Source organism: Gracilinanus agilis, chromosome 5 (assembly GCF_016433145.1).
Source record: "Gracilinanus agilis isolate LMUSP501 chromosome 5, AgileGrace, whole genome shotgun sequence".
Lineage (NCBI taxonomy): Eukaryota > Metazoa > Chordata > Mammalia > Didelphimorphia > Didelphidae > Gracilinanus > Gracilinanus agilis.
In genome coordinates this window covers 212,340,190-212,367,125 of record NC_058134.1, presented here as the reverse complement: position 1 = coordinate 212,367,125, position 26,936 = coordinate 212,340,190, and the positions used below count along the sequence as shown (strand labels likewise).

General features: G+C 37.9%; 1 protein-coding gene across 1 annotated transcript in view; it reads right to left on the bottom strand.

The window, feature by feature from the left end:
• Positions 1 to 10,734: 10,734 nt before the first annotated feature.
• Positions 10,735 to 26,936, bottom strand: part of TWF1 (twinfilin actin binding protein 1) — a 38,228-nt gene continuing 22,026 nt past the window's right edge. The window contains exons 5-9 of the mRNA XM_044679825.1: positions 19,097 to 19,201; positions 17,377 to 17,502; positions 16,840 to 16,990; positions 16,553 to 16,674; positions 10,735 to 12,121 (exon numbers count right to left, since the gene is read on the bottom strand). Of these exons, the coding sequence (XP_044535760.1) occupies positions 11,951 to 12,121; positions 16,553 to 16,674; positions 16,840 to 16,990; positions 17,377 to 17,502; positions 19,097 to 19,201 (675 nt within the window). The 3' untranslated portion in view covers positions 10,735 to 11,950. The remainder of the gene's footprint in view (positions 12,122 to 16,552; positions 16,675 to 16,839; positions 16,991 to 17,376; positions 17,503 to 19,096; positions 19,202 to 26,936) is intronic.

Sequence of the window (26,936 nt, the reverse complement as noted above, 5' to 3'; positions counted from 1 at the left end):
CTAGAAACATGTTTACAAAGGCACGCTCAAGTTCTGGCATACCTATCCGGTAGCATAGTTAGAACAAGAATATGGCAAGCAAAGTAAAGGTTATAAAGCAGGAGGTATTTACATTCTGCCAGGTACATGCTTTAAGTCGAAGTATTGTTAAATAACTATACTTAGAGAGTAAACTATACAGTCAGCCGCTCATATTACCTTTTTAATGTCTAATATTTAGGAAAAATAAACCAGTTAAAAAGGATAATGAAAAGTCAGAGTCATAAACTTAATTTAGCCTAGAATTAGTATCATCATTTCTGAAATAAAATGGTTATTAAGCAATAATGATTTTAAAATTCAATATAAATTTATTCCCTAAAATAAATAAGTTGTTTTATTAAGTACCTTATCTATGGTTCTGTTTAGCTATTAGAAGCAGAAATCAAACCATCTTGAAATACAGAGGCCAACTTTATTTTAGCAATATAGTGTTAAAAGAGTTTTTCTTATTCTCTCCCTCTGTCTCTTTAAGAGGCAAGGGAGCAGAAAGATTTCTCAGTAAGAGCCTCTTAACTGACAGTTGTCTTTGTAAGAGCTCTGAAGGTTCTGTTACCTAGGAAATGAAGGAGCTATATAAGGGAAAGAAGTGGAGCTTGCCCTCTGGAGTTTCCTAGAGTGCAGGAGCGTGGTCGCTGTGTGTCTCTGATACTGGCATTTGGAGTTGAGACTGAAATTGGGGATAGAGAAAACAGATTTAAGGCCTTAATAGCCTCTAAGGAGGTTGTAGGGTGATTAATGCTTATTGATTAGCTTAAATAGGTAGATAGTGATTAAATTCTTAGATAGTCCGTGTAGGGAGAGTAGGCCAGGCCTGGCCCGGCAGAAGAAACTGCCCTTGAAGGCAGATAGATTGAAGGTTTTTTAGAAATTTTAGTTAGGATTGGAATTTTAGGTATAGTTATATGATTACTCTCACTTTCCTCCTTTCTATCTCCTATCTGAATTTTCCTCAAAATAAACTGTTTTGTGTTTTATCAAACTGCTCTCCTGACCTTTGTTCAAACTCCTGCCAAAAATTTTAACCCTTCACAATAGTATAAGTTTATGAATGTTCCCATAACATTTAAATTATACTATCCTATTTTTTACATGTCAAAATGTGAGGCAAATATTAACTTATTTTCTATCTAACTCTTTAAAAATTTTCAACTAAATCAAATGAGATTAAAAAACTATTGAATACCCTTTCAAAATATGTTTATTTACTGATAAATATATATTATACTAATATTAGAAAACAAAAAATATGATAGGAAATATTACAATTTTGAAAAGTTTTTATTTTAGATATTTATAGTAAAAGAAACACTTTTGCTCACAAGTAATATTGATTGTGGTGGACTTATAAATATAATTGTTAGTAATTAATTCTTCAGTTAACTTAACCATTGCAACTCTTAATCAAGGAGGTGGGTTTTTTTGGAGGCCTGTTTCTATATAGATAATTCCTCATACACAATGCAAAACAAGCAAGATATTTGATTTTAATATCTTTGATTTTAACAAACAGAAAACTTTCAGTATAAATCCACCCTCTGAAGAGCTCTTGCTGCCATTACGAAATGATGTAGGAAGCAAGGGAAAACGTGGCATTTTCCTTACAGAATCTATGCAATTGCTGCCAAGTGCCAGGTAAAGGTTGGGTTATAACTTCCCTGAGTAGTCAATGCTAGATGAAAAGTTTGGGTAGTGGGCAAGTTTAGAGGTTATACAGCAATGGGAGATGTTATTCTTGTGTTGGAGGAAAGCCCCATGATGGACCATTTTGCCTGTCACATGAAGAGTTAAGTACAATATTCCCACCCTCATTGGTGAATGATAGACCTCCCCCTTTCCATGCCATGGTCTCCAAGGGGCAAGGTCCTCACTTTGTAGACCATTGATAGCATTGGCCCAGGATTGAACTACGTCAGAGACCACCAAATGTTTTTTTTCTTTTCTTTTTTTTTTTTTTTTTTTTTTGTCCTAGTATGATACTCTCTATTTAAGGGATTATGTTTGGAGTCGCTATTATTGTAGGTCTTTTCAAGTAATCTGGTAGTAAATTTGTTCCTGTTTTTTCTTATATGCCCCTAGAATACTTCATAAAGTATTAAATGCCAAGTGTCAACCTTGACTAGTAATAAATCAGGTTATGATTATAAATAAGATTTAACTAAACTTTAATAAATGCTACTTGTTTAAATAAGTATATATTTTGGTGGGTTAATGTTTGACCATACCATCATGTCAATTCTGAATGTTCATGTAGATGTGGGAAAGATAAAAACAGGAAGGAACATTTTTTTTAAAGTTTCAAATTTTGGAAGTTCCTTCTGTACCTATTTATAACAAAATATGTGCTATAACTTTTCAGCATTTCATAAATAAGAAAAATAGATTTGTTCTGTTTTTAAATTAGCTACTCAACAGACTAAAAGAAAACTATGCCAAACCATGGCTAGCTTGCTGTGTATTTACTTTTGAGTAGAACTGGTGTAGGACAGCTCCATGTCAGAGCCTATCCTTCTAAATCAGAGAGGGATTGGTTATATTTCAGCACTTTAAAGGATGCCATTTGTTATAAGCAAAGATAAGTTAGGACAGGAAGATAGAGCGGAAATAGTAATGCACAGAGAGCAGGACACATGAGCTTTGCTGGAAGAGAAGGACATTCTAGATTGGAATGCAGAGTTTTGTGTAGGAGAGTGAACTGCCAAGGCAGGAAGGAGCTGAGCTTTTGCAGCTGGGACATCAAGCAAGGGTCTAGGTTGAGGAAAGGTGAAATCATTGCTCTTGGGTTGACCAAGGGCAGAGAGCCTAACTCCTGGTACTGCGGATTTAATAGCTGACCGAGGATTTGTGCCAGTAGCTGTACCATCCAGGATTCCACTTGGATCAGTATCTGCTGTGGTATGAGAAGACCCTCGTCTCCAGAAGCCCTTCTAGCAGCCACTCTGTGTCCAGCCAGTCAGACTGTCTGTGCCATGTCTAGAGAGGTTAGCCAAACCCCATTCTGAACTGACGGTTGGCTTGGCTCTCATTCTTAGATTAATCAAAACCTCCCCCACAAGCCTTCCCTTTCTTTATCATCATTAGACTGTGTCTTAGAACTTCCTTTGTTCCTTCTTAGTGTAACAGCAATCCCTGGCAGAGTTGCTCCGGAGAACAGTTGGTCTCAACTGTCACCCCTCATTGCCCTGGTCTTGTGTTTGTGGGGGTGGCGGAGATTTCCCAGTGTGTTACTGTGGGTCACCCCTTCATTCCTCCTTCATCCCCTTCTCCTATCCCCCTGTGCTATTGTTTACCTACTACACATTTCATTAGAGGTAACTCTTTCTGACGACCCAGATATCCTCTTCTCTCCCCTAAGACTTACTAAATGGTCTTCAAGAACACTAGAGTTGACAATGTCGTCACCCTGTGGACAAACATCGGTGATGGTGCTCAGGCGGAAGATGCTCGGATGAACTGCCCAGTTCTCAATATCTTTGCAGTTTGGTAGGGTTTGTGTTCTACTAGATTCCACGAGGTTCAATCCTACACCATTGTGAAGAGTCAGAAGAGACCCTCAGGAAGACTGGGGGGTGTTTTTGTTTTTAAACCTGTCAGCGAGTGTTCTACAATTCAGTCTTACAGAGTTGGCTTAGGTCATGGAGAGGGTCAGTTTCCCACAGCCACATAGCCAGGTCAGACTTGAACCCAGGTTTTCCAAGACCAACTATCCAGTTCATGTTGCCTCTACCTCTCTGCACTAAAAATCATATGCTTTGCTTACACCTGCTATACACCGAGATGACTAGGAGGAAGAGGAATATAAAAAGAAGGCTGTGTTCCCAAGGCTACAATGGAAAGGAAGGACAAAGGGAAATGAGGACCAGACAGGGATGGGGCCGAGTTCTTTTGGCTCCTCTTGGCTGCCTTTATTCTTCTTCGGGATGCAGGCTTTCCACAGATCTGGAGCCCCTGGACAAAGAGCAAACTTGCCCTGGCCCAAAGGGATGGTGGTCACAGGACACTAAAGTGTAGCAGTGTCAGGGCCAAGAAAGAAAAGGCCAGTGCAAAGGGCCTCACCATTGCCACAGAGTATTGATTCTGTGTGGACGGATCTCCACCAGCCTTCTCTCCCTGAGACAATCAATCATAAACAAGTATGTTTTGTACCAGCGATGGGCTAGGCTTATGACATGGAGATACACAAACAAAAACTGAACTACAAGGAGTTTACATTCCATATAAGCAAACAAGTGCAAATAAAAATGAGAGCAGGATACAAATGAACAGAAACAAAGTGACTTCAATAATACATTTTACAACTTTTAAAATCTTTATAAAAATATGCAAAATGGGTCTTTTCACTTGTTTTATAAGATGTGACACCAAGTTCATAGGATTTTAACATGGTTTAATTCTTCGTGATGAAGTACATTTCTCCGAGTCCCAGCTTTATTAGTCTACAAGTTTTCAATGGAGTTTAAATCGGGGGAATGCCCAGGCCACTAAATCTTGCTGATGAACATCTTGAAGAAATTCTTTAAGCTTTTAGGACACGTGTTGTGGTACAGAGCCGTTTCTGCAGTATCCCCATCTCCTTTTGGGAATTTCTCTCATTACAGAACAAGTTTGCTTCTCAGCCTATTTATCAGAATCCGTCTTGTCCTCAAAGACTTTCGAGCCCACTGTCCGTCAGCAGACATTTATGAAGCTCCTGCTATGATCCTGGCACCGAACTCAACCCAGAAAACAACGGGAGGCAAGACAAGGCAGTCTCTGCCTTCAAGGAGTTCCCAATCTAATGAGGGAGATGACAAGCAAACAAATATGTACAAACAAGCTAGGCACAGGGTAAATAGGAAATAAGAAAGGGAAGCTACTAGTGCTAAGGGGGATTGGGAAGGCCTTTGTACTAGCAGGGACTCAAAGGAAGCCAGCTGAGAGATGAGCAGGGAAAGGCCCAGAACTAGGAAATGGAGTGTCTTGTTTGTGGAACAGCAAGGCCCAGGTCACTGGATTGAAAAGTGTGTGGCAAGAAGTGGGGTAGAAGGGGGCTCCGTCAGGAAGGGTTTTGAATGTCAGAGGATCTTATATTTGATCCCAAAGACTTTGAGGTCAGATTTATGCTTTAGAGAAATCCCTGGTGGGCAGCTAAGGGCTTCAGTGGATAGAGCCAAGGCTAGAGATGGAGGGTCCTGGATTCAGATCTGGGCTCAGACATTTCCTAGCCATATGACCTTGGGCAAATCATTTATAGTTCTTCTGCCTTAAAACCAAAGGTTTAAATTCAAAAAAGAAAAATCTTGAGTGGGTGAATGGAGGCTGGATTATCGTGGGAGATGTGAGGTGAGCAGACCAATCAGCAGGTCCAGGTGAGAGGGGAGGGCCTGCACCCGTGTGGTGGCAGTGCATATTACAAAGGTGGGATAAATGGGCAATGGCGAGATGTCCAGGATGACACCGGGGCTGGGAGCCTGAGGAGCTGGGAGGATACCTTCTATAGTAATAGGGGAAATGGGGATGGGGGAGGGTGAAAGGAGAAAGAGGAATTCGGTTTTATATATATTGAGTTTAAGTTGTTTATTGGACATCCAGTATGAGATGTGTGAAAGGCAGCTGGAGATTCAAGACGGGAGGTCAGCGGAGAGAAATTGGGGCAGGATAGGTTGATTTGAGAGTCATCACTGGAAGTAAAGATTCCCAAAATGTTTTTTGAGATATTTTAAAGTCTAACAAAAATGCCAGATTATTATAGGCTCATCTATTTCTCCTGACAATGGTTATGATATAGCCTTGGATGAAGAAAGTGAATTTCATCAGTAAAAATCACTTTTTTGAAAAACTTCAGTGTTCCATTTTTTGCATTGTCTTGCTAATAATATTTTTTATCCATAGCAATGGTCTACAGATATAATTTTTAAAGTTCTTTTTCCTACATCCCTTACCCTTAAATTCATTATTAGTGTTTTTTAACTTCCTTTTGTTCCTTCTTCACAATCCAGAGGGCTCACTCTAGGTTAATAGGTAATCCCTAGCTGGGTAGGTCTGAAGTGCCAGTTGGCCTCAACTGTCATCACTCATTTCCCAAGTCCTGTGTTTGTGGGTATGGGTGCGACCCCCGTTTGTCTCAGTTAGTTATTCCTCTTCACCCAATCATTCCTCCTTCTCCCCTTCTCCAAACCCCAGTGTTTAATTTACCCATTACACTACAGATATAATTTTTAAAGTTCTTTTTGCTGTTCTGATTTTAAGAAGCTCCACTGCAAAGAAATCAACTTCCAGCTGCCAGGTCTCCTTAAAAGTTTTTGTTTTTCTTGGTCTACTCTGAAGTAATTGTTAATTGCTAGCATTATTTTATCAATTTTACTTTGAACTGTAATCCTGTTCTGTCATACACTTGAATGATTCTTGACCCACTTGATTTCACAACACTAACTGCTGCTTCAGTGCCTCAAAGTTATTGACGTGTGCTCTTTAAGAGCTACGACAAGCGCAAAAATGAAATGACAGCAAAAAACGAGGAATGAGACATCTATAAGTGACACAAAACTCCTATTCCTGCCATACTCCTTTCCAGTTGGGGATACTGTATCCAATTGCTCCTCTGTATTACACATTAACCTTTGAACTGATTGAAGCCCTTGCATACATCGGTTTTTCACCTCTGACAGTCTCCACCTCATTGCTTGAAGCCTGGAATACTGAAGTTGCCTGCTGGTTGGTCTGCCTGCCACATCTTTCCCCACTAGTTCTTCCTTCATTTGGTGGCTATCATCTCCAGGATCAAAATCAAAATTATCTATTTATTTAAAGAAACCCTTACTTTCTGTCTTAGAATCAATTTTGTGTATCGGTTCCAAGGCAGAAGGGCGGTAAGGGTTAGGCAATGGGGGTCAAATGACTTGCCCAGGGTCACACAGCTGGTAAGTGTCTGAGGCCAGATTTGAACCCAGGACCTCCGTCTCTAGGCCTGGATCTCAATCCACTGAGCTACCCAGCTGCCCCCAATTTTGATGAATTTTAAAGAAAATATAAAAAGGTTGGCCTTCCCCCTAAGCCTTCCTCATTATGACAGTCGGGATTGTGAATTTCAAGGCCTAGGATTTATGCACTACATTTGTTCAAGTAATGGCAGCACTGAAGGCAGATAAAGACTTGACATGGAGAAATTTTGGGAAGTTCTATAAAATTTACCATGCAATCCAGAATATTGCTCTGGCATAGGAAGATGTAACAACATCTTTTATAAAGAGAGTTTGGGAGGAAAGTGTGCCTGCAGTTCTTTCTCAATTTTCATTTTTTTGACAAAGATGAAAGGAAGAAGTAACAAGATTATAAAAGGAAAGCTTTGGAACCTGAAGTGGAACCCAAAAAAGTTCACAATGAAACAGCTGGCAGACACACGTCATCATTTGAGTGGGTTTTTTTTTCTCATCAGATACATGAGGGAAAATGCAGAGCCACAGTCCAAACCTCTCTCAGTAGCTTCATAAAAATTATAAAAAAATTGCAGACAACCAACCTCCAGTGATAAAAGCTAGGCACAGTGGGTGGAGAAGGGTCAACACAGAGAACCTCTATCTTCGCTTTACTGTGCTGTGCTTACTTTATTATTAACCTGACCTTTCATTCATAAACTGGATTATTATTATAGTCCAGCATTTACATTTTATGGCTTCCAGAAGTTTACTGTGCATATTCCTTTGTGACAGAGGCTAAGTGAAGTGGATGGGAAGGGGCAAATTCACATTACATTCCTTGATTTGAGACTTATCTTTGTAGTCCTCGAGCTTAGCACAGGGTACACACGTAATAAATGTTGGCTGATCCATCTGTTTTTTTAACCAGCATCAAGTTATTTTGAGGTACTGCCAAGGCCCCTTCCTTTCCACTGTATTATTTCCCTCCAAAAATTGTCAACTTTTTATAGCTCTCAATTCCTTAATAGTTTGATTGCTGGTATGCCTTGAATAAATTAATTTGGGTAGCACAGTTGCTCAGGGTCACCCAGCTGGGAAGTGTCCGAGTCCGGACTTGAACCTAGGACCTTTCATCTCTAGGCCTGGCTCTCAATCCACTGAGCTAGCCCAGCTGCCCCTACTTTAGGTTGCAGTTTCTTTAGCAGATGTAGTTTTTACAGGGTGGGGTTGCTAGCCCCACGCCCAACCCTCCTCCTTTTTCATCCGGGCTAGGGACCGTCCTTGGCCCAGGAGTGGTAAGGGTTGTAAGTACTTACAAGTGCTTTTCTATAATTGATGAGTGGTCCTTTTTGACTAACTATATTGTCCTAGTTAGAGGACTAGGGTTTCCTAAACTAACAGACTGAACTAATAATATTTGTTATGTGACAAATTTCCCTATAAAATGGGGTTTTTTTTACCCTCTTTGAGTTGGTTTAATTAGTACCTCTTATATGGATCTTGGCAACTGAATTATTAAAGTTAATTTTTTTAAATTCCAAGTTGTATTAGCGTCAAGCTATTCCTTTCCTTATTGTCATTTTTCTTTTACTATTTCATCAGCGGATAAGCACTACTATGTTGAAGCAGGTATCTTATAAAGTGTATAAACTTAAGAATAAGGCGCTAATTTACTCAAGAATTGTAACTTTACAATGCATTGTAATGGTCATATTATTTATACAAAAATATTATATAAGTCAACCAGAAAAGACTTTTTTAAAAAAAGATTAGTTAAGAGCTACTTTTTATTGGATACACTCAAACTGATCCTCTTTTCATATGAACTAAAAATAGTAAAATAGTAATATATAATAATTAGAAGTAGTAAAAACTACAACCCTCTCAATTTGTGGAATGGGGGGGGGGGTTGGGGACAGAGAAATTAAGACTACAAGCTTTGCTTATGGACAAATAATGTAAAATATATCCCATATATGAAACTTGATTCAGCTGGCAACATCATTCTTTCCCATAACAGCTGAGGAGCCAAAGAGTAAAGCAGCTATACAAAATGTCTTTGGACCATAACTTCTACCCTAGTGCTACTGTCATACTACTGGTACTACCACTTAATTATTATTTAAAAGTGCCTGTGCTAGAGAAATAATATCCCTAATCTTTCAATGGGCTAACTTTGTTACTATTCAATATAAAAAACTTTGAATTACTAGGAGAAATCTTTAATTACCTAAAACAATAGATAATAAAAGAGAAAATGCCAATTCAGTAAAGCTCAGAAAAATTTAAAATACTTTAATCATTATGTCTGCTGGTCCATTTAAAGGGTCCTGAAATAATAGTGTAATGGTATGAATGTAAAGTTTAAAAAAATTATATCTGAAATAAATTTGCAAAATCCCTGGCAAAAGAAGCAAAAATGAACAGCTAGGTGAAATGGCTAAAGGAACAAAAGAAAATCGTGGTAACAGAACAGCCATGAGAGCATCTACATTAAGAAAGGGAAACAGGAAACGGTCTGTTATCTACCACTGGATAACCAAGAGTTCAATTCATATTCAACTACATATTCAAATGTAGTTCTAAGCAACAGTTTTGAATTTGATTTGCCAAAACTGCATATAGTAGGCATACTTTACCAGTTAAACCTTTTTTTCCCAGAAGGCTGCTAACGCAGACCTCTTTTATGCTCTTTTTCACTTCAGATTCTTAATTACAAAAGTAAATTGTGAGCAGCTAGGTGATAAAGTGTGGACAGAGCACCAGGCCTGGAAGGAAGACGTGGGTTCAAATCTAGTCTCAGACACTTCCTACTTGTGTGACTCCAGGCAAGTTATTTCACCCCATTTGCCTTGCACTTGTCCTTCTGTCTTAAGAGTGTTATAAAAACAGAAAATAAGAGTTAAAAAAATTAAAATGCTGTTCAAAATGAAGATCTGAGGCAATTGCATAAAATTCAAAATCTAATTATGGGCAAAGACTTGCAATAACTCCAAAAACCTGAAGCATGAAAGAATAAATATACCAGATGGAAAAAAGAGAGGAAAGATTTTTTAAGATTATACCACAGAGAATGGTCTTAAAAATATATAAAACATAGAGAGAAAACATTTTTATTGAGATATAAAAAGTACGTATAAATTTTCACAAGAGGAATATAATTCTCTGCTGCTGTATAAATTCATTAGTTTTTTTTTTTAATTTGTATTTCTGGTAAACTTCTACCTTAAACATACTAGGAGCCATCATTATGCTCTAGGATAAAGGCATTTAAAAATTTTCAACAATAAAAACTAGAAAAAAATTATCTTAAGACAAATTTATATCATATTCAAGAATATTCATTTACTTTAATGTAGGGTAAGTGGAATTTATTTTTTTAACTCAGTGGATATCTTATTAATGACATTCTTATTTGCAAATAAAATTTAAAATTCACCTTTACTATCTATAAACTAGTGCAGATGAATGTAAATTACTTAACATGTTTAAGTATTATAAACTGAACTATTACCTGTAAACAAACAAAACCCCTTTTAGTTTTTAAGTACTCAACTGGTCAGCCTGTGATTGTCTCCAAAATGCCTTTCTCTACTGGGTCTCACTGCTGAAATAAATGTGTGCAAAAAAGGGTTTAACTGTGTGCAATAAAATTTAGAACCCTAGAAATAGAGTGCTTTGCATTGTATATGAAATGTGTATGCCTAACTGATTGAAAATCCTGGCTCACTTCAGTTAGAAACCAACTGAAACCAACTGAAAATTATGGCTCTTGCAGCAATTTTTTAAACACATCGAATTCAACGCAATGTTTTAATGCCTTTCAAATTAAGCCCAAAACTTCTAGAGTTTGAAACAAACTGCAAAATCATTAGCATAACTGTGTGTCTGTTTGAAACAAGATAGCGAACCAAGCAAATATGTTCAAGTCAAACTTTAAAAGCTGACTTATACTAGTGTGCAAAGTACTACAGATAATAAATTAGAAAACAATTTGTTCAATAATTTTAAAATAATCAAATACTATGTTAAATTTATAGCTTTTATACAGAAAAATTCACTATTAGTGTTTTTTCCCAAAGTTTCAATTGGTCTTAAAATTTGTGTCTTCTTTGATTTAATCACATTAACCTTAAATTCAATATGGATTTTAATCATTTGGCTCCCTCCTGTAGCATAGAATAACTTGATCAGCTTGGGGGAAAAATTTTTTTTTTAATGTACCAAAATGGTTTAAACTTAACATTTCAAAAATGTAAGGAGAAATCATTCACTGATGAAATTTACTAAATAATTTAAAAATTTCAGTCAATCAATCTGGTGCAAGAATAATATTAACAAAGTAAAAAGTCAAGTAGAAATATAAACTCTTACAAATTTCAAAGGATCATGAATGTATCCTAGATTTCTTTAAGAGCTAATATTATTCCCCAAAGTGGATATATTCCTACCTATCAGGCACAAACCAATGTTTTCAAAAGAGTCAATAACTTTTTACTCAACAAATTAAGTAATCTTCTTAATTTTTTTTAAGTAATAGACAATCTTCTCTGTCTTCTTTGTTTTTGTTTTTTAAAAATGAATCGTACGGATGTCCAAATCAGGGGGGGAAAAAGTATTTTGGAGGGAATGTTAGGAGAGGTTGGGAGTTGGCTTTTCTTTATGTCAATAATAATAATACACAGATTTAACCTACTTGTATGGAATTTCAAGCATTATAGGAAATGCAAAGACTAACTAAATTGGGTGATGTTAATTAAGCGCTGATTGGAAACTCAATCTTCTAAAACTGAAATACTACCATGTTTTTTAGATTTAGGTTGAAAAGAATAGAAATAATTGTTTTAGAGTTTGTCTTGCTGAAAATTAACAGGTAAGAGGTACGGTTATTTTTTTTAATAATTTTTTTCTCAACATTTCACATTAATATGCAATGATTTCAGTTCTCTGATACTAAAAACTGGATTATTAAAAAAAGCTGGTCTTGTAATACTTAGTATTACCAGGAATGTATTTCACTCAGTAGTGGCTTCAGTTTCAGCTGGACCCCTAATCAGTCTTCTAATTCCTCTTTTTCCTGCAGGACCTTTTGGTTTAGCAAAACTCTGCTTATGTGCATGTTGCTTTGGATGTACTTCTTCATAAAGGAAGTCTGCAGTTAATTCATCTCCATTATCTATTTCAATCTATAAAGTAAAAAAGGGTTAGTAATACTGAAAATTTAGAATCAAATAGCATTTAAACCTAAGATATTTAAAACTAGAAACCCAAATAACTGCCAATACTATCAGTATTCTGAAATGAATTTTTGTAATATAAAAACACATGAATATAACAAAAATGTATTATGTGTAATCCAAAAAAACACAGTTAATAAGGTAGCTGAGTGAACAAGCATTCTGTTTGGAAAATGGTTTTTATACTTTGTTCTACCTGTATCTCAAGAAATGATGAAATTATCTGAATTTAATGCTTTTAAAGCTTTTAAGAAATTTAACCTAGTATACCAGGCTTTTATATATAAGGCTAGTATACCAGGATTTTCAGCCAACCAGGCAATAAATATGTATCAAGTGTTAACTATGTGCCAGGTAATGTACTAAGTGCTGGAGATACAAGAAAAAGCAAAAATTAGCACTTTCCTCACGTAACTCACACTCTAATGGGGGAGACAACATGTAAGTAATTGGGGAGATATAGGATATAGAGAGTAAAGGTGAGGGAATCTCAGAACAGAAGGCTCTAGCGGCTGGAGGAAGTGTGAAAGGCTTTTGGAAGAAGGTAGGATTTGAACTGCCTCTTGAAGGAAGCCAAGTCACAGAGGAAGCAGACGTGAAGAGAGCATTCCAGAGCCGGACAGCCAGTGCTAAGATAAGGCACAGAAAGAAGTTGGTCATGTGCCAGAAACATTAAGTTGGCCAGTAGAACTGGATCACAGAGTAAATGGAAGATAGCAAAGTATAAATAGACTGGACAGGCAGGAATGGGTCAGGTTATGAATAAATTTAAACACTAAACATCCAATCTTATGTTTGATCCTAGAGATAACAGGGAACCACTGAAATTTATTGAGGGTGACAAGTGATACCTACACTTTGGCAGCTGGATGGAGGATGGATTGGAGGGAAGAGACCTGAGGGAGGGAGGGAGAACAGGCATGAGGTGATAAAGGCCCACATTACGCTACTGTGGCTGCTGTGTAGGGAGGGAGATGTATCTGGAAGATCCTGTGAAGGTAAACAGGATTTAACAATGGACTGTGATGTGGAGTGAGGACAGAGTCAAGGACAACACTGAAGTTGAAGGCATGAGCAATGGAAATATGGTGATGCCTCAAAAAGAAGGCTTTGGAAAGATAAAGGGTCTGAGAAGAAAGTTAAATTCTGTTTTCAACATGTTGAGTTTGGGATGTCTATGCAATTGTCCAGACTGAAACATTGAAAAGGAGTTGGTGAGAGAGGACTGGAACTCAGGAGATTAACTGACATATAGTGAAATATATAAATTAAAATCATCTGCATAGAGACAATAGCAAAACCAATTAAACCAAAAGGAGCTAATGAGAGCATCAGGAAAGATAGTATTTACACACACACACACCTCCACACACGCTTTAGTGAGAAGAAGACCCAAGAAAGAATCTTAGGGGGCACACTTAAATGAACATGGCCCAGAGCAAGAAGGAGCCTGAGGAGAAAGAGGATGAGAACTGGGATAAGCAGAATGAAATCAAGATGATAAAGTGATCAACATTTGGCCTCACACAGGATATAATACTTAAAGTGAACTGTGAAGGGTTTTTAAGAGGAACTGCACTCTAGGCACAGATGGAGAAACTCTGCAAAGGCACAGAGATGGGAGATGAGGTGACATGTCTGAAAAATAAGAAGATGGCCAGTTTGACTGGACTGTAGAATACAGAAAGGGGAGGACTGTGAGAGAAGCCTGCAAAGGTACAGAGAGTGATGACAGTCAGTGTGCTACAAGAACAGCGCCTTAGCAGTTGTGTACAGGGGTGGTATATAAGATTGGTCCTCTATCATTCTCTTACTGATCCTATTTACAAATAATTGATATTGACCTTTTTAAGTCATGCTTCTTTGCATTAACTGACATATAGTGAAATATATAAATTAAACTTAGTTCAGTGTTCAGCTGGCTAGTAATGGATTAAGTTGAAAAATCCAGCTCTTCTGCCTCAAGGAATTTAATTGACCCTGGAGAATGCACAGGAGGCAAAGGGAGTTTGGGCCTATCTATTTATATCCTTTAAGGATATCTGGTTTGTTGTCTAATGGTCTGGGCTGCTATCTTGCACCCGGAATCCAATAAGCACTTTTGAGTAGAAAAGGGTGTCACTGCTAACGCTCATTACCAAACTTCCAACCAATTCCAACCTCAGCTCTGTAACCAATCACTGCCCTTAATCTAAGGGCGTCATGTAGGCTGTTCTGTTCCTTGTGCTATACTTTCCAATCCTCTACAGGGGGAATTATCCTCTTGCTCAGGGTCTTTGGCATAAATGAAAGCAAGTCACTGACATATTTATAGATAGGTAGCATGTCCCTGCTAATAAATGTTATCTTGTGTGTGGAGATCTGCCTCAGGTTATACTTTTGTTCAAATTAAAATTCTGCATACAGCAATATTTAACAAAACAAAAATATAATGATGTTTGCTGAAGAGGATTAAATGAAGACAAAAAGACAAGACAGACAGGAAGATAATTAAGCTATTGCAAGAGTCCAGGTGAGGGGTGAGCAAGACCTGAATTAAAGTGTTGACTCTAAGAGTGGAGAGAAGGGGGAGATGCTGTGAAGGCAAAAATAAGATTTATGTAAATAAATATATGGAGTAAGGAGGAGGTGACGATCACTGAAATAGTAAAGATGACTTAAGTTATGAGCCTCAGTGACTGGGAGTTTGGTAGAATGCATGAGAGAAACAGTCAAGTTTAGAATACAGAGGATTTTTAGAAAAAGAGAATGTGCTGTTGTGGACGTTCGGTTAGAAACAACCAGGAAGCGTTTGTTTGGTTAGTTGTTTTCCTTCACACTTAAGAGGACCAAGATGACATCCCTAGTGATACGGGTGATGGCTTTTGATGCGTGCATAAATCGGACTGCAGTGCGGCAGAGCTGGCATCCTCCCCCTCTTCTTCCAGGGACAAGAGAGAAGTCAGGGCCGCCTTCGATGGCCCAGGGCGCAGCGGACGACCTTGGTTTCTCAGACGTCTAAGCAAGCTCAGGCTCCTCTATGGCCCCTGCTTCGGCTATCTTCTGGGCTGCTGGAACAAACTGGTGTCACGTGCCCCTTGTGCCAGGGGAGGTCACGCTCTCCTAAGTCACTGATGGGCCTGAGGCCTCTTAGTGCCCGCAGCCTGGTTTAGTCCACTTGCTGAGATGGTTTTACCAAGGTGTGGCTCCTGCACATGCTGCAGGTGAGAGCTGAGTGGTGGGTGGACACTAAAGGAGGAAAGTGGCCGTGAAAAGGCCTCGGTAAGTCCTCACACCAGAGCTAGTAGTTTTTTCTGAACATTGTGTACACCTAAAGATAGGTATATAGAATCTGCTAGGTGGTACATAGGTATATAGAATCTGCTAGTGGAAAGAATGCTGGCCCGGGAGGCAGGAGGACCTGAGTTCAAATCTAGCCTTAGACATTTATTAGTTGTGACTCTGGGACAAGTCACTTAAAGATTCTTCATCCGTAAAATGAGCCAGAGAAGGAATGGCAAACCCCTCCAGTATCTCTGCCAAGAAAACCCCCAATGGGTCATGAAGAGTGGGACATAATGGAGAGGAGGAAAAATAATTCATTCTACTTCACTGTTATAGGATGATGGGCTTCAAAATGTGGGAAAAGCCAGCAGTCATAGCACTGAGGTACAGGAAAGAGACCAGGATTGGCTCTCTATATCTGGGAGTCACCTGCATAGCAGGAACCTTACTCGTGTGAGCGGATAAAGTTCCTAAGAGAGTATATTATGAGAAAAGGGCCCAGGGTAGAGCCTTGTGGCATAATCGACAGTTAGGAGGTAGAATTACGGATGATGATGCAACAAGGAGTCTGATGAGTAGCTGGATATGCAGGAAGATATCCCAGAGCTCAATGTCACAAAAGCCTAAGAGGAGCATCCAGGAATTATCCAGGAAGAGAGGGTGACCAACAGTGTCAAATTTGGTAGAGAGATAAGAAAGATGAGGATTGAGAAAGGGGCAATTGATTTAGGAATTAAGAAATTGTCTTTTTACCTCACCAGAGTTGGGAGTGACAAGGTGACTTCACTTAAAAGTTCTGCTAAATTCTTTCACTCCAAAAGTCATTTAGGGAGTCTTATTTTTCTTGTTAATACTACTGTCAACTATCTTTTAAAAAACATGTCTACTCTGCAGTAGGCACCTAGGTAAGCCCCTGATTTGTTTCTGGGTTAATGTATATGAGTTTTTTCAGGTAACTTGCACTGACAGTGATCTCTCTTGGGGTCTATGAGGAGCTATGAAAAAAAAAAAAAGGTGATTTCTCAAATTAAAACAAATCAAGAAGAATTTTACAAATTGTGACAAGATGAAATTAGAATAAAATAGAAGGCCCTGGAAAAAACCAAGCATACTCACCTTTCTAATTATATCCATTTGTAGTTTTCTTTCTATAATTTCTAGCAGAGTACTTTTGCAGCTAGAATAAAGCATCCGTTCTTTTATGCTGCACGTGTACCCAGGCATTGAGTAAATAAAAACTGCAAGATAAAATAATTCTTTGAAAATTAACAGCATGTCATCAAAAGCAAAGCAAAATAACAACAAAGCTCAAGGAACAAGAAAATGGTAAGGATACCTTACTGAAATAGTACTAAGCAGAAAAATCCTAATGTAAATTCCAAGAGAAGAGATATAACGTATACCTATAGACTCCAAATAGTCTCCTTCATGGGAATGTTTATACAGAAAGAAATGATAACGTGCTGAGTCCTTTGGAATCCTTTTTGGCAAGTCTTTTAGCTCTGTATTTGTTGTGTTGGCCAAAATGATAACTTCATTTTTTATATCTATTTCCTGTCAATAAGAGATAGCACATACTTGTTAAAACACAAAGAGAGCCTCAGTTCAAAAACTTCTTTATACATTTTACAAATAAAATTTAAACATAAGTTTCTAAGGGTTTCTAAGTATGCTCTAGTAGATAGTGCTAAACAACAGACAAATTATTTATTCTAAGTGTCAGCTGCCTCATCTATAAAATAAGAATAATAGAACTTGTATTATCTCAGAATTATCACAAAGCTTAAAAGAATTAATGTTATGTGAAACACCAAATAGTTGTCAGCCATTGTTATTTATTACCACAGAAAGGGTAACAGCTGAAAAATAAACTTTGTTTTTCTTTTCTTAATAATCAATTTGTTGATTTATTTACACATAATTGGTACAATTTTTCTCACCAACTGTACATAGTTGAGCTGTCTATTATTCAATTTTTCCAAAGCCTGAAGAGCTTCTCCAGCAATAGGGAATGCTACTCCTTGTAGTGTTTGATGCTTAGTGTCCACACCAACATCAGTTTGGACCTGAAAGGCAATATAATGATTCAAATTACAAATGAAATTTCTAGCATCATGTATGCAAATAGTACATATGTTAAAGAAACCTAACTTACATAAATTAAGTAGCACTATCTTTTTTCTCTGCAACACCTGGATCTTGAAAATTAATCCTATAAACCAATTAAATTTACCATTTTTGTTGTAAGTCCTACTACTTTGTTGTCATGCAAAGTAAAAGACATGTTTATGAAAAACAAGTGAGGGCAAAGAATTTGGTTTTTTGAGCCAGATCTCAACATAACCAGAACTGAAAAATCAGACTACTTAAGCTCTCTGATCCATTACTATCTGACTACTCTCTTAAGAGTACAAGGACTAACAATTTGAGTTTCAACAGTATAGTATTATATAAAACACTAACTATAAAGCTTCACTTTATTCTGGCAGACACAAAATGTAGTACAAACACCATGCACTCAAGGAAATACAACACAGTATACAGATACCCACAACAGCTGAACAGTTATCACCACTGCAGAAGTTCCAAACTTAGTGTTTTCGTTTCTAATAAAAAGAAGTGAGTAGTTCAGGTATTTTAAGAAAAAAAAAATTCAGAAAATTTAAGAAGTTCTTTGCTAATGCTACAGGAGCCCACTTTAACATTTTGATAAGTGAATCAAAACTAAATACAGCTAACAAGATTCTCATTTGCAGTGCAACAATAGAAAAAATACTAAAGAAAATTTTAATTTAAAAATGTAGATCTACATCATAAATGATATTGGATAATAGAAATATATTGTAAACATATGCAAAAGTAAACTTGGTACATGTTGAGTTCTGATTGCAAAAAATAAAATACTGTCACACTTAACCAAGTTAGCATAACAAAAGAAACACTGTACAAAAGAATTAGAGTTTAATATAAACATAAATCTTTGACACCAGGGATAAATACCATGAATTAACCACCTTTCTAGTTATTATTCTACCAATGGCACTTCAACTAATGGATCTTTTATGTAAAAAAATCTCAGAAGATATCCATTAGTCTATTAATAAGGATTGCTAATGGAATTAACACAAAAGTCAATTTTCAAAGATTTAATCTTCTAGTAGTTTCTCAAAATTTCATTAAAAGAGCCTACTTGAACTGCATTTTACTCCCAATAGGTAATCATTACTATTTCCTAAAATACTTAAAAAGTATTAAGCACCTAATATGTGCCAGGTAGTGTGTTAGAGATAACAAATACAATGAATAAAATAATTCCTATTTATAAGGAGTTTACATTCTAAAAAAAGAAACAACATATACAAATATTTATAGAATAAATATAAGAAGTCATTTTTGACCATTTTTTAGCACTCAAAGAAAAATGTTAAAAACAAATCACAAAAATAGTTCATGAGCATTACATGTTAGGTCAAGATTTCATAATCACCTTCTTCTCAAGTAGTGCCTAATGAACAATAAATATAATTATAAGACCCAATGTATAGTAAGTATATAAGACAACAAACTACTCCCCTTTTTTCTGTTATTGATATCAAATCTATCAACTTCCACTGACAATTAAATTTCCAAACATTAAGGCCTCTGAAGTGGCTATCATACCTCATTAATTTTAATTTGCCGTAATTCTTCCTCAGCTGCAGTCAATGGAGCTGGGGAGGACTGAGATATCAAATATTTTCTATATCCATTCAATGAAACATCTTCCTGCAAAGAGAGATCAGAACTGGTATCCATATTATGTAAATAAAATTTATTCTAAAATATTTCATATGACTCATAAAAAGAAACTACCACAAAGCCTAACCCAGGAAAACACAAATACTCAATTTAGCTTTATTGTAAATTTAAAAGACAATTATAAAATGAAGAGCCTAAATCGGGTGACTTTTTGAGTTTCCTTCCAGTTCTAGATCTATAATTCTACAACAAAAGTCCATCTATCAGAATAATTTTAAGGATGAAACTTGTTCCATTCCCAAACCAACTTAGGAGATCAGAAGGGGAAATCTGTGACATGGGAGTAGAAGCTGACCCAGAGCCTAGAGGGATGAAACACCAGTGACAAAACTAGGTGGTGGTGACAGACATAGCAGTCAGTGACAGGTTCCTTTAACCTGGCAACTGGTCAGAAAGAGATTAGAGGGGATCCCTGTATTAGAACTGGACACAGTATTAGACAATTTGGCAACTCCATTGTCTATACCCATTTCTGGATCACAATTCTAGGGTAGAAAGGAGCACTTCCAGTCAAGAGGGAAGTAAGATCTCTGAGGAACAGTATCACTTCTAGTCTAAAGAGAGCAGGAGGGGGCAGCTGGGTGGCTCAGTGGCTATAGAGTCAGGCCTAGAGATGGGTGGTCCAGGGTTCACTCTAGCCTCAGACACTTCCTAGCTGTGTGACCTAGTGCAAGTCACTTAACCCTAATTGCCTAGCCCTTACTGCTCTTCTGCTTTGAAACCAATACACAGTATTTATTCTAAGATGAAAGATAATGGTTTAAAAAAACAAACAAACAAACAAATAAATAAATAAAGGGAGCAGGAGCCTTGAGGAACATTATCAACTGCAATCCCAAAGAAGCAGGGGGCCCTTCCTTGGTAAGGACTAGGTTGCAGATTAGGAGAGAAGTAATTACACCTCCATCCAGACCACATCATCTTGGAAGCACTGAAAATTTCCAACCCCCCCACCCCCATAAATTAGCTCTGAAAATATCAGTGCAAAAAAGCCTGAAGCTTGGGACAGTGTCCCCAACCCCCTATCCCACTAAAAATGCACTGACTTTAACAAAGTTCAAAATCAAGAAATGAGGTGGAAAAATAAGCAAACAACAAAACAAGACACTGACCATTAAAAGTTACTAAGGAGACAGGGAAGTTTAAGACATAAACTCAGAAGAAGACAATGAAATAGAAGAGATAAAAAAGTAATTTTAAAAACTAAGTATGAGGAATAAAAGGAAAAATTAGGTAGAGAAATGAACAAAGGAAGGAAATTACGAAAACACAATTAACAGCTTGGTAAAAAAGGCATAGGGGCAGCTGGGTGGCTCAGTGGATTGAGAGCCAGGCCTAGAGACTGGAGGTCCTAGGTTCAAGTCCGGCCTCGGACACTTCCAGCTGTGTGACCTTGGGCAAGTCACTTGACCCCTATCGCCCATCCTTACCACTCCTGGGCTAAGGACGGTCCCTAGCCCGGATGAAAAAAGGAGGAGGGTTGGGCGTGGGGCTAGCAACCCCACCCTGTAAAAACTACATCTGCCAAAGAAACTGCAACCTAAAGTAGGGGCAGCTGGGCTAGCTCAGTGGATTGAGAGCCAAGGCCTAGAGACGAAAGGTCCTAGGTTCAAATCCGGGTTCAGACACTTCCCAGCTGGGTGACCCTGAGCGACCCATTGCCTACTGGTTGTGGCCCTATGCTCCTAGAATGGAGTCCCAGGATAAAAAAAAAAAAAAAAAAAAAACAAAAAAGGCATAAACAGACATACACAAACCCTGAAGAAAATATCACTTTAAAAAAACCCACAGAATTAGCCAAGTAGAAAAAGAGGTGCAAAAGGCTCAATGAAGAAAATAATTTCTTAAAAATTAAATTAGGAGAGTCAGGCCTAGAGACAGGAGGTCCTAGGTTCAAACCTGGCCTCAGCCACTTCCCAGCTGTGTGACCCTGGGCAAGTCACTTGACCCCCATTGCCCACCCTTACCAATCTTCCACCTATGAGACAATACACCGAAGTACAAGGGTTTAAAAAAAAAAAAGTAAAAAAAAAATTAAATTAGGCAAGTGGAAGCTAATGGCTCAATGAAACATCAAGAAACAACAAAGTCAAAAGAATGAAAAACAGAATACTAATGTCTTTGAGTGTGACAGAGGGAGTTCAATAAGACAAATATGGCAGAGAGAGGCTAAATGAAGGCCCTATGTGAACTCAAGTCTTCTTGACTCTATCCAGTACACCAACTAACTGCCAGGTTCTAGAAATTATAGGTGTAGATTTGTTTTGCTTGTTTGGTTTTTAATAAAGGAAAGAAAAGGGAGAGAAAAAGGAACAGACTAGGAACTAAATAAGGAAGAAAAAGGAAACTAGCATTTCATATAAATGGGGTGGGCAAGAAATGGATATATCAACATATAGAAAAGGATGGGGGAATAAAAGAATACACAAAATTTGGGGTAAAGATACATGAAATTAAACAAGAAAGAAATAAAAATAAATAAAAAGTAAATAAAAATGAATAAAAAGATGGGTGAACTGGAGGAAATGATTTACAAAGCAAATATCAAGGTTCAAGGGCCAATCATTAAAGGGTAATTAAAGAAAAAAAGATAGAAGTTGAGATCACTGTAGAGACTTAATGAAAATTGGAGAGCCAGGGAAGTAGGAACAGAGCACTTTATTTATAGAATTACAAGTGGGAATCAAATTCCTTCTAGAATCACTCCCTTCTTCTTATAAAGGGGGGCCATAAGGAAAAGAAAAGCTCAGTCTCTCCAGAAATAAACAATGATCAACAGTGAACATGAATGGGTTGAATCCACCATAAAACACAATTAGCTGAATCCAACTTTGCTATATATAATAAACCTTTGATGGTCAAAGATTTTAAAAAATGATTCACGAAAGAACTGTCAAAAACTAGTCAACAGGTCAATAAATATTTATTAAGCACCTACCATAGGCTAGTCACTGGCTAAAGATACAAAGAAAGGCAAAAGGCCTTTCCTTAAGGAGCTCACAATTAATTGGGGCGGGGGGCCAGAATAACATGAAAATAACTACCTATAAACAACTATATACATGTTAAATAGGAAATAATCAATAGAGGGAAGGCATTAGAATAAAGAGAGATTAGGAAAGGATTCTAGTAAAAGCCTGAGATTTTTGCTGGGATTTGAAGGTAGTCACAGAAGCCAGGAGGGGATTTGGGCAGCATCCCAGGCTTGGGGGAAAGCCAATGAAAATGTCTGGATTCAGGAGATGGGAGTCTCTTGTAGGAAGAGGCCAGTGTCACTGCACTGAAGAGCACATGGCCATAGAAGGTATTGGGTTTTAAATAGAGAGTGGGTTACACTGAGGAGAAACTTGTGGCAAGAAGACCAATCAATAGATTTTCTGCAAATAGTTAAAAGATGTGAAGAGATGAGGGCAGCAGTTTCAGAGGAGAGAATGACTTATACTCAAAAGATTTAGAAAAATGCAATCAAAGAAATAGTGAGATGTCAAGGATGACACCTAGGTTGCATGTCTGAAGGAACAGGAGGATAGTAGTACCTTCTGTCATAATAGGGAAGTTTAGAAGGGAGGAGGGTTTGAAGAAAAAATGATTTCAATTTTAAACATGCTGAATTTAAGATGCTTTATAAGGTATTTAAACTTACTTAAGTTCAACAGATGTTGTGTTCAGTCATATCCAATTCTTCATGACCTCACTTGGGGTTCTCTTGGCAAAGATACTAGTGGTTTGCCATTTCCTTCTCTGGGTTTTACAGAAGAGGAAACTGAGGCAACCAGGGTGAAGTGACCTGCCCATGTTCACATAGCTAGTAAGTATCTGAATTTAGGAAGAAGATGTGTCTTCCTAACTCCAGACTTGGAGCTCTATCCCTGCCACCTAGCTGCCCAGACATTTCTTAAGCACCTATTATGTGCCAAGTAATTATGCTAAACCCTGGGGATACAGACAAGGAAAAGACAGTCCTTGTTCTGGAATTAAAGTCTAATAGCACACTGGGAAGCTGAAAAGTAGAGTGAGCTGGAAGTTCAATTTCTGCCCTTTATAAAGGAAGGTTTTGGGAGGAGTTTAGTATTCTAAACTCCAATTCTACTGTCAGCCTGGAGAAGAGGCTCAGGGAGGTGGTGAAGGTATCCTTGGATGACTTAGCAGCACTGGGATAAGATTAGAAGTAATCTGTTTATCCTAGGAAAGGCATCAGGTTCCCTGAAGTTGAGACTAGTAGAGATGCAGATGGAGAATGGAGATATTTCCTGAAGGATATCTAGTTTGAGATCTCTGATAAGCAGCTGTAGATGTGAAACTTGAAGCCAAAAGGGAGGTTAGGTCTGGATAAGTAGATTTGAAAAATATCAGCAAGGAAATGACCCTTGAATGTAGAGGAGCTGCTGAGATTACCAAATGAAATAATATATAATAGAAGGAGAAGACAGAGCCCTGTAGGAATGAAGATCTAGTAAAGGAGACTGAAGAGTAGTCAGCTAGGCTAGAGGAGAAACAGAATGGAGAGTGATGTCCTGAAAACCTACAGGGAATAGCCTATCTCAATGAAAAGGTGACCTACTGTGTCAAAGGCTGCAAAGAAATCAAGAAGCATGAAGACTGAGAAAAGGCTATGAAGATTGAGACTGGTCCTTAAAGAGGTCATTAATAACTTGAAAGACCAGTTTTAGTTGTATAATGAGATCAAAAGACAAAAAAGTTAAGAAGAGAGTAAGAGGGAAAAAAGAGACTGAAAGGGGAAATAGAGGTAACCATTTTTCAAGGAGTTCAGCTCCAAAAAAAAAACAGGAGAAATATGGGATGTCAGAGGGCACAGACAGATCAAGTGTGGTTTTTTGGAGGATGGATGAGATATGGGCATGTTTATAAGCAAAAAGAATATAGCAGATGAGGAAAGACTGAAGTGAGAGAGCAAAGATGACTGGGGGACATTAACCTAGCAGAGATAAGACAGAATGGAATTATTGTGCAGGGAGAGGGGTTTACCTTATCTCATCATGTGAGACAAGAGTGAAGGAGGAGATAGTAGCAGAAAGTATCTCTGTAACACAAGAGACAAGAGGGAACTCTCGGTGAATGGCTGTAATTTTTTCCCATAAAATATAAGCAAGGTTCTCATTTAAGAGGGTGAAGGGAGAGGAAGTCAAGGAAAGTTTGTGAAGGGATGAAAAAGGTTTAGAAGTGCCTCTGTGGAGAATGGGATGACGAGTTCATGAGGGAGATGTAGGAGGCTTGCTTAGCAGCAGTGAGAGCCCAGTTGAGGTTGTGTAATATAAATCTGTGGTAGACACAATCAAAACCATTGGGTGATTTTTTTTCTACCTTCTTTTAGAAGCATATGTCTGCACAAAGGCAGTAGATGATGAGTGATCCAAAACTGAGATCTAGCTGGATACAATAGGTGCAATAACAAGAAGACTAGGAACTCATGAGAAGATGTTTGTATAGAGCAGAACTGGTTCACCAGGGACTCACAGTGGGAAAAGAGGAAAGCATGGCTAGTGCAGGGTTGATGGCTTCAAGGATCAAGGGATGAGAGATCACACTTCAGACAAAGAACAGGGCTTGATATTAGAAGGCAGAGAGAGTGGTAGAAATTCAACAGATAGTGATCAGAAAAGGGATGAACATAGAGGGCCTGCATTTATTTGACAAGATCAAGGGTATGATCATCTTTGTGTGTAGCTGAGGGAAATGGGTAAGTAGATATACTGGCAGGTTAGGTCGTCTGAGGGAATGTGTACACCCCCCCCACACACACACACACAACACCCTCTTTCTAGAGTATAACAGCAGAATTTCAGGGAATAGAGACAATAAGCCAGGTATCATACTTATTGAGAAAGAAGTAGAACTTTGAAGATGCTGACAACAGTTGCCAGGATTCTATTTCGGTGGTAGATGTGGGTTGTATGAATTTCAAAGGAAAGGTTCCTATATGATGGTGGCAGGAAGAGAACCTAGAAGTAGGAATGAAGAGCAAAGAGTATTCCAACTCTCCTACCATGACCAATTGGGGGGTGCAGATGCAATGAGTTAAAGTGTAGCAAGTAGCAGAAAAGGTGTCTAGGAAGTATGTGTCATCAGGAAAGAGCTAGGTCTCCATGGGAGCTAGAAGATGGAAGGAATGGGAAAAAAAGATTTAAGATGAAATCGAGTTTGTTCCCTATGAAGCTGGCATTCCAGAAGGCCCAGTGGAGGGATGGGGTAGTTGAAGAGAATGGAAATAAGGAACTGGAATTGGGCAGGGGGACTGTGGAATGGGGTTTTGATGATGGTCTATAAAGGTTCAGAAGTACTGGAATGGGAAAAGTTTGAGCAGGAAGGAATTTGTTAATCATTAAGTTAAAAATGTAGAAAGATTTTCAAAGTAAAGAATATGACCTCTGTGGGGGAGCCCTTTGAGAACTGCAGGAAGGTTCAGGTGAAGGAGCAAGAGCTTAGAGCAGGAGAGGTGATACTCTCCCTTCCCCAAAGCAGGAGAGACTGGGCTGGAAATGGCCCTCTTCCTTCTGGAAGATGAAGGGTAGGCAGGAGGTGCTTAAAGCAAGACAGTATGCACCTAGGTTAGAGCCCTTCAGACTTGATGGAAGTTCTAAGAGATTCAGCACATTTTCAGGGCAGATATGGAGACAAAGGAGTCAGTGTCTATCTAAATGAACCATCAGTATACTTCCTAAATATTCTTTCTATTCTATAGTTAAGTAAATGTCCTTTTGTTAACTGTCATATGGTTGCCAGGTATGTGAGATTATTTATTATTTTATTTATTCAAATTTCGAACTTAAATGAGCCTGTGTTTCTTGTGTTTGAATGGTAAAACTGAGAAAGTGGAATCTTTTGGGCAAATTATCTGCAATACGACCCCTGCAGCTGCCACAGATGAGCCCTCTCAATGAGGGGTACTCCAACAATCAGATAGGATTAACTTAATGGGTGCTAGAATTTAAAATAGAATATATATGAAAGGGAGCATTACCTGGTTATTGTTAACTGTCTTACAAAGCTAAATTGCTGTCATTAGGAAAATGAAAATCCTCTTAGCAAAGCTAATAACTAGAAACAGAGCTCTTGCTTTTAAGGACTATGCTCTGAAGATGGGAAAGGTGACTAATATAAAAGCATAAGTAAAAGGGGAAAAGCTGATAAAAGGACAAGATATTGAGAAACTCAAGTCTCCCTGAAAAAAGTGTTCATTCCCATTGAGATCAGAGATAGAGATACAAGAGAATGGAAGTCAAAGTTAAGGTGAGAATTGTTCACCGATCCTGAGAGTAAAAAAACCTTGGGCTTCTCTCACTCCCCAAACCACGATTTTCTCAACAAAGAAATGGGAAGATGTGAAGAATTTCACCAACAAAGAACTTGGAAGGTTGCAGAAGTTTAAAACTGATGAATTACTTGAACAATGGTGGTTGAATAGAAGTTTTAGTGGAGAAATCTCTTTTAAAGTAGAAATTTATGAAATTGAGGAACTTACAAAAGACTTATATGAAATTAGAAAATGTTGTACCCCAGGACTACATTCCCCAGAATTTTTAGTATTCCCCAGAATTCCTCTCCTCTCTTCACCATGTTGCTTGCTCATGTTTTGTATATAGTTGTAGATAACCCCGCCTTTGGGCGCTCTCTCTCCTCTAAGCAGCTTGGCTCTGCTCTCAGCTCTCCAGCATCTGAGGTCTGGGGAAATTTCTTTCTTTAC